Consider the following 13632-nt stretch of genomic DNA (forward strand, 5'->3'; position numbering starts at 1 on the left):
GGTCTAAAAAGCTCAAATCTCTCATTTTATAAGTCAGGTTCTTTTATGTGGAGATTTTTAAATGCTGAGAATATTACTCTCAAGCTCCAGCAATTTTCCATATAGCCACACCCACAAAACACTGAAACAATCACCAGTGTGACTCAGTCGCTAGGAACATTTAAAAAGCTGAAAAATATAAATCAGCTCATGCCTTTTTTGTGTCATGTGCCTATGTTCGCATGATAGTGTCTATTTATACAGGTGAGACCATACCTGCAAAACAATACATTTTTGCATGACTTTAGAGGAATTTGAGGTCAGTCTTCAGCCTGTACATTCAGTGAGAAGTATTTTGCAGCATCTACATGCACTCTATACAGGAAAGCACATATATAAGCACAAAAATACTATTTTCATAAAAAATTAATTTAATGTTTGAATTCCTCTTACTCACATGGCATGCTTAGAGTCTGACCAGAGATAAATACACACCTATACGTCTATAGACGATGAAGACTTGTTCCGCAAGGAGCCAGAACATGAATGACAAGCCGCCTACTGGTTATAACTTTAAAAAGCAGCTCTGATTGGTTAGGAGCACTTAAATTCCATGTGGTTGATCCAATGTACTTCATTCATAAAATGTATGAGCTTCATGGGAGGAGACTGCACATTTTGAGGTTGTTCCAGATCTAGGATGTTCCTGGAGAGTCTATTTAGGCCCATAGAATCATATTGTCTTTAAACATCTTTCACAGGCACCAGCTATCAGACATTGAGCAATACTTACAATTCAGCATGCCTGTGTGAGCCAGAAGATGAAACACTGATTTTTGCATAACAGGAGAATAAATACGTAATTTATTACTTTAAATTAAATCTAAAGGTGGGTTGGTCCAGCCATTTATAGAGAAAGCATAAATTTGTCTTTGCTAAGTGGAAACCACTTCTACTAAACACATCAATGAACTTGATCCACTCATTCGTTGACCAAGAATATTCACATACTATGTGAGTTAAAGCCAAAAGTCTATGATTCAGCAAGTCCTCTGTCATTTATAATGTCCTCTGGATAAATGAGTGAGCGTCTTGTGAGTTTTTTTTATGGATCTCGTGCATGGTGATAGTTTATTGTTTGTCTATGACTAATTCCTCTCTTTGGGCATGAATGTACATATTCTCTCTCTCCTACTCTCTCTCTCTCTCTCTCTCTCTTTATATATATATATATATATATATATATATATATATATATATATATATATATATATATAATTCATTTGTACAGCTCACCAGATAGTGGCTGATAGGAGATTTATGTCTAGCCAGTGTTAGTTTTCCTATTGTCATCCAGACGGAAGTTTATGCTATTTACTGTGATGTAACAATAAAAGCACTGTTTTTTGTGTCCGTCTCATAAGTGGTGTAAGAAGTGGGGTTGAAAAGGACAGCCAAATCACATCTGTCCACTCAGCCAACAAGATGCAAAAGTGGTGAGTGGAATGTTTTGAATACCACTATCATGCATCTATTATAAAGTTGTCAGTTGCAGTGGGGAGACTGCTGTGTTGCAGAGAGAACAAATATTTTATCTGTGGAGAGACAGATGGGGGCAATATTACTGTGAACTCTTCAGCACATGTTTTTGTTGTTCAAAGAAAGCAAAAGTTTTAAAATTTGTTGTAGTGTCACTCTTTGTTTTTCACTGAATTGTGAGTTGGGTGTGGTCCTTGAAACAACCCTGTGCATAGAAGATTGTTTTTTACCTATGTGGGATGCTAAAGCACCTGTTGTTTTGCTAATTGCCTGTGGAAAGTGCTGGATATATGTAAATATCAAGTTTGTTGTTTAAAGGCTGCAACAGAGTAAATAGTAATTGCTGCCAGTACAAAATGTCTTTGCTACAGCTAAGATGGGCAAGAAAAAGAAAAAATGTGCCAAGAATAAAGTTTGCAAGCAGGTCTATATGAAATTCAGTTCCAGCAGGAAGATTTTGAAAACCTGCACGGAGTGGAGTTGAAGTTGTAAAATCTCTTGCTTTCAGCATAAACCTGGTGTTGCCTGTTTCAGATTGTGTGGTCAGGCAAGAGTATGATTGCTTGGAGAAAACCTTTAGAGAAGAAAACCACTGTATTATAGAAGAAGTGTGGAATCTAAATCAACTGCATTATGAACAGATAAAAACCCAAGAAGCTGTTTCTGAGTCCTTGAGAAATGAGTTGCATGTATTGCGAGAGTTATATGAAAAATTAGGATATGCAGTGGAGGCTCTTAAAGAAACTGCAGAGAGATTGCAGCAGAGAGATTAGGAATTTGTTGTTTAAATACAAAGGAAAAGTAGTGGGAGCTCTTGAAGAGATAGCAGCAGAGAAAGATGAAATTGCTTTTTTGAAACAAAAACTGATCATTGTTCAGCAGAAGGTGCACAGCAAGAGAGTCTGTAAAGTAACTTGCAAAGTGCAATTTTGTCTTTATCTTATTAAAGTGTCTCCATACATACCTTAGATCTTCTTCTGTCAGCTATTACATGATGGCTTTGCTGTGACATTGTGATGGGACAGAGTTTATTTGATGTGCTGATAATAAAGAAGCTAGTCTGTAAGTAGGGCCCCTTAGGGGGGCACCCTTATTTTGTGGAGTGGTGATTGTTTGAACACCTTTTTGGACACACAGCTAGTTGGTGGAAGACATAGTTTTCTATCCTTTACACTGGATGGTTCTATATATTCCACTATCTTGCCAATTAAGACTCTACCATACAATATTGCACCATTATTATTTTTTTTTCCTTTTTTCATATGGTACTACTGTGAATCAAGAGAAGAATTTGCGTGTGTCAACAATTTTGAATTTAATTTTATTTGTTTACATATTATTTATGACATCTTTTATGCTGTTATTTACATATTTATTCTAGTGTGCCCTCAGTGCAGAAATAATTATCTATTTTTTTATAGTATAACATTTATGATGATACTAGTCCTTCTAAGTCATCTACTAAGGCCTATACTCAAGAGCATAGTGGATTTAAGTGAGGGAAAAAGAAATCCAAATTCATTGGTAAAGAAAAAAACATTAAATGAATAAAATAACTAATAAAGGGAAAGTTTACTCTAGAAAAACCATAAAATTGCTAACATGACATTTTACACACGCAGTAGCAAGGAAAGATTCAGGCCTTCGCCTTTTTGTATGAGTGATAGTTCTGCAATTGTCAGTGAGGCATCTTCTTCTAAGGTCTGTCATTGACAATGGAAGACCTTGTCATTCGGATTCTAAAATAGGTGCCAAAAAAAGTTCATGTGTAAAAGCCATGCTGCAAAAAATAGTAAGGCAGTAGAACAAACTGTATGTTTGTAAATGTCACAAAATCCCAAGAAGATGCTATCCAGAAGTGCTATGTCTGAGTCTGACCTTTCTGATATTGTACTCTTAAAAAAGCCTCCTTTCACCATTTCTGCAAATGTGTGGATGAGCATCCCAAGTGTAGCTGACAACAGCTGTCTAGCTATTTGTAGGATTTGTAAAGCCACAGTCAGTAGAGGTAGGGACCTTAACCATCTAGGAACCTCAACCATGTTAAGCCATTTGTAGCGAGTTCATGGCAAACTTATGCTAAAAAAATAACAACAAGCAGTCCAGCTTCAGCTAACTCCCTTCTTGCAGCTAGATTCCAGCACCTGCAGTCTACACCAACAACACCTTTCTCATCAATATCCTCACTCATGATTGGAGTTAGTCCTGCATCCAAGTATCTTGGATTCCTCTGAAAAATCCTTGAGCGTTAGCCCCACTGCTGCAGCTGCTGGGAGTGGATCTTCATCCTAGAAGCAGACCAAGAAGAAGACTGCTAGTAGTTCACAACAGTTGACTGTTAAAATATCCTTCACATGATCACAGACACAATGGCGACTATGCTAGTATTGGATCTGCGTCCAATATTCACAATTAATACAGCAGGTTTTAGACAATTCCTGTGTCCCCGTTACCAAATTCCATCTCAACACCATTTTACTAGACATGCAATTCCTCACCTGCACCAGGAGGCTAGAAAAAAACAAATTATTGGGATACAAAATGCCATTCTACCCACTGTACACTTAACTACAGATATGTGGACAAGCGGAACTGGGCAAACTAAAGATTATATGCCAGTGACAACCCACTGGTTTGGTGAATCACCTTCAGCAGCAAGAACAACAGCAGCATCTAAAAAAGAAAGACAGATCTTTCAGAGGCAGGCAAGACTGTGTATCACCGGCTTCACTAAGAGACACACCGCTGACAACCTGTTAGAAAAACTAAGGGATGTAATTGCGACATAGCTTATCCCTCTTAGACTCCCCTCAGGATATGTGATTACTGATAACGCCACCAATATTGTGAGAGCATTACAGCTGGGTGAATTTCATCACATTCCCTGTTTTGCTCACACAATAAATTTGGTGGTACAGGGCTTTTTAAAAAATGACAGGCACGTGCAGGAGATGCTGTTTTTGGTCCGAACAATTTTGGGACATTTTCCAACAGCATGTAGGAGATTGCAGCAGCTGCAAGAACAATTTAATTTACCCTTCCAACTGAAACAAGAGGTGGTAACAAAGTGGCATTCCACCCTTTATTTGCTTCAGAGGATGAAGGAACAGCGAAAAGCCATCCATCCATGATTACTCAACAAGCTATGACATTGGGAAAGGAGGGTGAATGTACTCTTGTCCAGCGCAGTGGAGATTTCTTTCTGTGTTGTGCAAGGTGCTGAAACCATTCAAAGTAGTCACCTGTGAAGTGAGTTCAGACATTGCTAGCTTGAGTCAAGTGATACCCCTAATTAGATATTTGGAAAAGCAACTCAAGAAATTGAAGGTGGAGATGACACAAAGCAATTCCGCTAAGTATGTCAGACTTGTAGATCAAGTACTTTATTCGCTACGCCAGGATCCAAGAGTTATCAACATCTTGAAATCAGATCGCTACATTTTGGGGACTGTCCTAGGTTTAATAGCTATGTCTTTGCTAAATTTCCAACTGACCCAGATCACAAGAGATGCACTGAGCTCCTGGTGAGCAAGTTGACAGCTCAAGTGGTATATGACACAATGAAATCTCCTCCTACAGTTTCTCAGGCAACTGCTTCTAGGAAAATCATAGTTTTTCCATGAGACCAGGGATGATGCAGATGAGTCAGCACAACAGCTTTGACATCTGGTCTGGTCCAAAAGAATTGCGCAAAAATCATGAAACCTATGTTGTAACTCCACCACATCCTACTGTCAACATCCAATGAATGATGGAGGATTACTTTAATGACAGAATACAAATAGACACATCAGGCAGTTTCTTTACATATTGAGAGGAAAAAAAGGCAATTTGGATTCTCATGTGCAATCTCGCTTTGCAATACCTAAGCTGTTCACCCTTCAGTGTGTACTCAGAAAGAGTTTTCAGCTAAGCCAGAAACCTTGTCAGCGATTGGCATAGGAGGCTACTTCCTAAAAATGTGGAGAAGATGATATTGAACAAAATGAACTACAAATTCCACAAGGAAGGCCTTTACCGGCAAATATAAAGACTTCTGTAATGGTGGTTTCCGGTGGGATGAATCAATATTGTGTGAGGATGACGTACACACTGATGAAGGTGAGGATGATGACAACAACATCTTTCCACTGTAGAGTTCATTGACTGCACCATCAACTTAACTGCCTTCAGCCCATTTTTAGTTTGTTTTGTGGGAGCCCAAACAAACCAACCACTTCAGCCACAAAAGTGGCAGTCCTTGTCGCCGAAGTGATTGGTTTGTTAAAGTGTAAATGTATTTTTTTACATATTTCCAAGGACAATTCCATCTTGCACTGTTTGACATTTTAGCCTTGGTTAATCAGCTTGTGTAACAGTTGAAAATTCAGGTGTCAACAGTAATATTAGGTTGCCAATTCACATGCTGGACAGTATGGTTAGGTAGACTATACAAATGTAGACAGTATTATATAGGGCTAGGGATATGGTTAAGTAGTAGTAAAAGTTTAGATCTCTGTCCATGAACCTACATAGTCACGCTGAACAGGCATAGGAATCTCTGCATATTAGTTGTTGAATCTCTTCCTAGATGTGAGAGAAGATTTATCTAAAGAGGAACTAGACCTATAGACCTATAACTAATTTGAGTTTAACTGGCATGTGTGAGCCCAAAACTGAAAATCTCAGTGGATTCAATTTGCACGTTATGATTATACCCTATGATAAAAAGTTACAATGTACTTTTATAAATTGTGAATATGAAAACTTTGGGAAGTGGTAGCTGGAGATTAGCAGGTTTGCTACGAGCAGAAAGCCGGAATAGAGGTAATAAATTTAGCTCAGCGAATTCCCCCTATAAGTCAGCTTCTGTTAAGCTGAAATTTTTAAGCAGTGAGAAGATCCTTTACTAGCTCCAGCCACAAAAACACTGAGACAATCATCAATGTGACTCTAGGCTCATTTATAAAGCTAAAGGTCAAATTCCTTTTTATGTCATGTTCTATTTTTGCATGATCTTGCCTGTTTAGATCAAGTCAAATGATTTTTGCATGTCTTCAGAAGAGTTGGAGAAAATAAATAAGCCTATATTTCCAATTAGATTAATTTTGCACCATTCACACTCAAAAAAGCAACTGATTTAATAAAACCAATTTTGTTCAAAAGTTTGAACTTCTGTTACTGATCATGACATGTTTACTGACCACGCTGATCTCTGAAATCTTGACCTTTGCCTACTTCTGCAATTCTGTACTTGGCAACCAGCTTGTAAAGTTCATCTACCTCTTGTTGCTGTTCTCGCAAGGCCAGAGAGCATAATTTTTTGCTATAAAGCAACATTTTAAAGGGCCATTTTGTTGAAAAAGAACACTGTAAACAACAATTTACAAAGTATGCCATTTTTCAGTATGGCCATTGAGGACTGAAATCCAAACATACTGGAACGATTCATTTATAGTTAGGGTTTCTTTATGGCATTGGTTCGCATTGGTTCGGTCAAAGACAAAGATTAATTATGAGGTTCCCAATAATTAAAAGAGACAGTGTAAAGATTCTGAAGAAAGCAGGGCAATGCAGAAAAATATTTAATTACAATCTCTCAGTACAAAAAACACTACGTTTAGAAGTTATACTTTTAGAATTTGGAGTGGGCAAGATTAGAGCTCTAAATGGCCACTGACACACAGACGTGTCCAAGAAGAGCGCCAGCTGCCCTATATGCATTAATATGCACATATTTTGGGGATCACCACCGAGGCAACACTGTACCTCTCCCTCATCAGCAGTAACCTTGAAGGGTGCACCTGTCAGTGCAAGAGCAAAGTCTCGCTGATGGCCTAGAAGTCATGGGACTATACCACCTCGCCTATAAAAAGAAAATCTGCTGGCTGCACCTCTGCTGAGGCTTGGGAACCTGCTGTAACTGAATTTGACAAGAGAATCAGTCATTCACTGCACCGTACAGACATGGTAATTACCACCACTCACCCTCTATGAGCCCCACCCTATTAACCTTCACTCTCCACTGCTGGTGCACCAATGGAGCCAGCACCCAATAGCCTACTACCCCTGCTAACACTTTTGCCTGGCTTCTGCTCTTGGCTGCATGGACTAAGCCTGCGGTATGCGGTCTGCCGAGCAAAGTAGAATGCCATCTTTGGCAGCGGAGCTGCTATCGTTGGGCATCAAGTGGAGAATGGGATAAAGGGCACATGTTGCCTATCCAGTGGTCATATATAAAAATAATACTGATAGAATACTGGAGATTCAGTTATATCCGTATGTTTTAAACTATATTTTATTAATGATAGGAAAGGTAAAAGATAATCATAATTCAATAAAAATATATGAAAAATACATAAATAATCAAATTTATAAATATGCATTATGAACTAAAAACATATAGCAGTCCAATTCATTACTAAATCAATTCATAGGTATTCCTGTTCAAAAATGTAAAGACCCGGTTTGCTTAGTGGGAACAACACTTAGCGCAGAGGCATCTATTCATAAAGTATTTGAAACAGTTCATATGTTAAATTGCCGTCTGTGCACACTAAACAGGCCACAAAAGTATATGGGAAAAAAGTCCATATCTTTAACCAAACTCTGTTACATTTAATCTTGCAGTCTTCATTAGAGTGATATTAAGTGAACAGGGCATGCTTATAGCTGTGTCCACAGTGGGATGCACTGTTTGCATTCTGCTTCATTAATATGAAAGCCTCTGAGGGTTCAAAGCAACAAATAAAAGAAAGTCTGTGTGTGCCAAGCAAGCACATTTTAAGTCAAACTTATTTGCCTTTTCTTACAAGTCAGGGGAGGGCACAGATATGTGGGTGCACAGGTCAGGGGAGCGCACAGGCATGTTGATATGCAAGTCAGGGGTAGGTACAGATCATGTGGGTTTGCGAGTTTGGGGAGGGCACAGGTGTGTGAGTGCACAAGTCAAGGGAGGGCAGAGGAATGTGGGTGGGCAAGTATGGGGAAAGCACAGGTTCAAAGCTCAACTTTCTGCATGAACAGTGTTATACAGTTCACAAATGAAAGACTGTGTCCCCAATCCCAAATACCAATGAGTGGTGCACTGGGGGCCTCAAAGTGAGTTCTGATATGCTGTCTGAAGAGGACAACTGACCTGGCTGAGCAACTCCTCAGACTCAGGAGCAAGTGTATATGTTGTTTAGTAGATGTTGAACTTGGTGAGTGGTGCAGGATATAGCTCTGTAGTGCAAGCAATCAGGGGGCTGGGGGTCCAAAGGGTTGTTTCAGATGAAATTGGGTCCTCCGTATTGCTATGAGAGCATTCTCCCAACGAGACTTACCATGCATGATGATCCGGAAGCTGCACATTCAGTAAAAACTGGTTGCTCATAGCGCAGGGGAATGTACAGGTCCGGGGAAGTGGTTCCTCCGATAGTTCTTGCGGCAACATACAGCACCACTTCCCCTTCTCCAGTTTATACATGCAATGAGGAAGAAGTTAAATAGAGGCAGTAAGACCCCAGGAGCTGTTCCAGCACGGGCACACAGGGCTTCACTGCCAGGACAGGTATGGATGGGGAGGAACGGTTGGCCCTGAATCTCTGGCAGTAAGTGGTTGAGACACAAAATAGGTGTTTCCATTGAACACTCTGGAGGTGAGGGACATGATTCTGTCGGGTCATGAGCACACTGATGCAGGAGGATTAAACATACTCGACAGGCAGAACACAGACTCAACACATTCGGTACAAATGGACGAAGTGCACGGAAGTACATGACGTCACTTCTATTATATATTTTCATCTCAACAAATGAATTTTACTAGGTGCCGCCTAAAAGGTGGTGGGGCACAACTTGGAAACTAATGCTGTGATCTAACATCTAACTGGCTGAGATCTATTGTAGGGCCACTTCTGTCCCATGGTATCTGTTTTCCTAATCCTGTCCAAGAATCTTTGGTCAGATACATTAGGGACAGTCATCCTCTACATTCTTCTTTCAACATCAGTGGGTTACAAATGTAAAGCAAGAAATGTTTTTCAAGCTTGCTCATATCAGGCTGATGATGGGGAAGTGGAAGTGGATTTTTGATCTGTGGAACAGCTTAGTCAAGCTACTGCATTAAAAGAAGAGTCCCCTGTTTTAAAGAACAAAACTAGGAGTATCTTTTATTCTTATAACAGCAGAGGACATACAAGTTAGACAAAATAATTGCAGACCTGAATATAAAGGGTAGAGATTGCTCTGCTCATGAGAGAGATTATATCCTAATTGGAAGAGGGCACAGCTGACACAAGATGAACGAAAGTGGCTCAGAGAGGAGATTAGGACTGAAGCAGGGGTGCAGAAAAATTCTTAGAACAGGACGTGAAAGAGGTCTTCACCTATAGCAAGCTGCCTTTCCCGTACAGAGTGATATTCTCACAGGTACTCAGATGCCCCCAGAACTTATACTCAGAGTTTATCTCCAGGTAGCAATGAGGTTTTGAGACTGGCAGTATTAGTACAGCAGATAGTATACAGAAGGCAAACCAGGAAATATGCAAATGGTCAGGGGCAGAAGTGAAACGGATTGATTCGCTATTGCGCTCCTATTACTGCTGCCTAGGAAGAATGTCAGGACTGTCACTCAGCAGTTCTATTTACAACATACATAACATAACTATATGATACATTCACCAATGGTGCTGTAAATATTTATAATAATAATATCAATAATATAATTGGTTATTAATGAGATAATCAATAAAAGTTCATTATTGTCAAATAGATAACCAGGGGCCTGATTCCTTAAGGATCTTAAATTAAGAAGTATCTTATTTAAGTCTCCTGGACAAAATCATGTTACAATGCAAGGGGTAAAAATTAGTGTTCTGTTTTGCACATAAGTTAAATACTGACTTTTTTTCAGCACACAAATATCAACTTTAAATCTCAGTGTACAAATAAGCTATCAAGTATTTGTGTGTTACATGAAAAAACAGTCAGTATTTAACTTATGTGCAAAACAGAATACTAATTTGCAAAGTAGGTAATTAAAACCTGTCCAAGCTGAATCGTTTTGTTAATACAATACAAAACATTTATGACATGTTTTATGATATAATTTGGCTGAAAACATGTCTAGCTGCGAGGTATGGCGCAAACTTCATGAGGTAATGGTGCCTTAGTGAGCCCAGTTACAGAGTTGAGGTCCAGTTTAGCTCCAGGTGGAGCCTGGAATGTGAAGTTCTGTAGCAGGGTCGTGAAGAACACAAACAGCTCCATTTTGGCTAGGTTCTCTCCAACACAAATTCTTTTACCTAGTTAAAATATAAATAGGTAACATGAAAACCAGTTAAGTGCTAGCGTATGTGAATAAAAAGAAACAAGCAATATATTTTTAATAAATAAATAATCAATAATACAGAACATGTTATAAGATTAAAAAAACTTGATTTATGTTTAACAAGTTTGGGGTCAAACTCATCAAGGTTTGGCACCTTTGAGTGTCTTAGTTTTTTTCATTTAGATAGAGGATGATGAGCATATGAGATACACAATTAATGACAGTGTTTAGCTAAATTAATGCCAACTGCTATGACGCTTATTGGCGTGCGAGCTGCGTTGAATGGGGATGGAGCACAAGAAATAATTATTTTTCCTGTTCTTATCTGCTCCATTCTCACATGAATAAACATCAGTGTGGACACAGTTTATATGCTGAAAGTGAAAAGCCTACAATGATGCAAAGGATCTGCTATATATTTTCTTTTAGAAAGTGTGACATGTACTCTATAAAAAGTAAATAGTCTGCTCTTCCATTCATTGCTCTTAGTTTTTATTGATCTTGTTTTGTGACTTCAAATCTAGAATGTTTATAGTATTTTACAAGAGAAGGAAGACCTATAGAGCAGGCATTACAGTGGTTTAATGACAAACGTCTATCACTGTGATTTGGTCAGAGCAACATAAAATGATTGAAAATGCCCCTGTCTGATTAAACACATATCATAATTTGACTTAAGTCTAGTTATGAGGCAGATTGAGCAGCAGCCATAGCATCAGGGTTTAGGGGCTGACAAATTGTAGGGAATTCAAATTTTTTACTCTTTTTTTCCGTATTTGAAAGGGAGTGTTTTTCCACTTTGTGATAAATTTAATAAAGTATAAAGTTAGAATATTTAACTCTTATAATGCACTGAATAAAGCCTAATCAAATGATAGTGTGGCCTTCTCTTGACACTTCCTAATTCCAACCACCATTGTTCATTTTGACTAATAATTCTGCCCTCATCCAAGATGCCCAGTGCTGCATCACTCATCATCTGTGATAATTATGTTTCCTGTTATTTGTCTAGGCCTATAAATCACCATGTCCTGTTGTGCTCAATGCTTGAGTATTGTGGTTTTCTCCTGCTCTGTACTCCAAAATAATTTCTACTTGATCAACAATTAGGTCTAGCAAAACTGACTTACGTGTAGCGTCTCTCAATCTGCAGTCTTGTGTGCAAGACCTGTCTTACATTTCACATCACGTTAGATCTATCTCTGAACTAGTTTGCCTCTGTTTCCTCTCTGGATATCATATTCCTACCTCTATCTAGTGTTCGTAATGGGTAGTTACAATTAAAGAGCAACAGTCTACACACAGTAAATGCAGTCAATTTTATGGGCTAAACAGTATAGTTTAAAGAACAGGCTTTCAATTCACTAGGTTCTGGTGATAGTATTAAGTTTTTAAATCTAGGGATAAATGTATCAAGGTCTGATTTTTCAGCGTGTTAAAATCGCGGCAAATCGCGGGTGATAACCTGCGATTGTAGTCCAAAATTTCTCAAATGTATTAAGCTGTGATTTTTTCCCTGATCTTCAATATCGCTGGTCATCTCTGGCGCTTTGCTACGATGTAAAACACTCCCATGTTTAGCTAGCTCTTCAGTGTTGTAGCTGCGAGGATAATAAACACATCACTGCGGGCGGCAGTTGGAGAAGGCTGCACGTTAGATCAGCTCTGTGTCTTTCCTCCCACACAATTATCTGTCCACAATTATAAAACATCTAAAAACTTGTGAAGACAGTGGGAAATTATTGTGGGGGTACAAAGGAGTGTCATCATCACTCCAAAGACAAGGCTATACCATCTATCCCTGGCTTATCTGCATCAACTGACCTACTGTGTACCGACCCGGCTTGTCAGTTGGCCCCTCTCCTGTTGAATCCCTGGCTTATCTGCATCAACTGATCTACTGTGTACCGACCCGGCTTGTCAATTAATCCTTCTTCTGCTGAGTCCCTGGCTTATCTGTATCAACTGATCTACTGTGTACCGACCCGGCTTGTCAATTAACTCTTCTCCTGCTGAATCCCTGGCTTATCTGCAGCAACTGATCTACTGTGTACCGACCCGGCTTGTGAGTTAACCCTTCTCCTGCTGAATCCCTGGCTTAACTGCATCAACTGCATATAAAACATTATTTTATATGCCATTTATTTTCCTGATTGTACATTTACAAGTAACTACCTTTTACCTGTTATTATTCTACTATTTATATGCCTTTATCTTGTTTTTCCTGATTTTATATTTACCAGCAACTACTTTTACCTGTTATTATTCTTGCCTATTTCCATTGTCCTTATTACCTCTCCTTCTATTATTCCTTGCCTTCCATGCCCTAATTGGTTATTGTCCTCCATCTTGCTATTGTCTCCCTGCTTATTCTTACCTGTTATCCGCTGTCCTTATTATCTTACTGTTCTGCTATCATTCTTACCTGTCTTCATTGTCCTTATTATCTCACTGTACTGTTGTTCCATGCCCTCCACGCCCTAATTCGTTATTATCTTCCACCTTTTCATTGTCTTCCTGCCATTGTTCTTACCTGTTTTTCACTGTCCCCACTATCTCACTGTTCTGTTACTCTCTCTCCCTACTATGCCTCCCCGCTCTCACTCCATACCCATACTCTCCCCCCGCCCTACCTCTCCCGTTCCTCCCCGCCATCCCCTGCGCGCTGCTCATCTTGCTAACCTCATCCCCATTTCCCCCCTCTCCTCTCCCCCTTTCTTCTGTGCCCTCTGGAATGCCAGATCCGTCCGCAACAAGCTGACTGCTATCCACGACCTCTTTCTATCCAACTCCTTTAACCTTCTTGCCGTTACTGAAACCCG

At 39.3% G+C, this 13632-nt stretch overlaps 1 protein-coding gene across 1 annotated transcript in view; it reads right to left on the bottom strand.

The window, feature by feature from the left end:
* Nucleotides 1–10605: 10605 nt before the first annotated feature.
* Nucleotides 10606–13632, bottom strand: part of LOC142143094 (uncharacterized) — a 76785-nt gene continuing 73758 nt past the window's right edge. The window contains exon 21 of the mRNA XM_075200808.1: nt 10606–10784. Coding sequence (XP_075056909.1) covers nt 10606–10784 — 179 coding nt within the window. The remainder of the gene's footprint in view (nt 10785–13632) is intronic.

The sequence above is a fragment of the Mixophyes fleayi genome, chromosome 3, assembly GCF_038048845.1.
Source record: "Mixophyes fleayi isolate aMixFle1 chromosome 3, aMixFle1.hap1, whole genome shotgun sequence".
In the NCBI taxonomy this organism is placed as follows: domain Eukaryota; kingdom Metazoa; phylum Chordata; class Amphibia; order Anura; family Limnodynastidae; genus Mixophyes; species Mixophyes fleayi.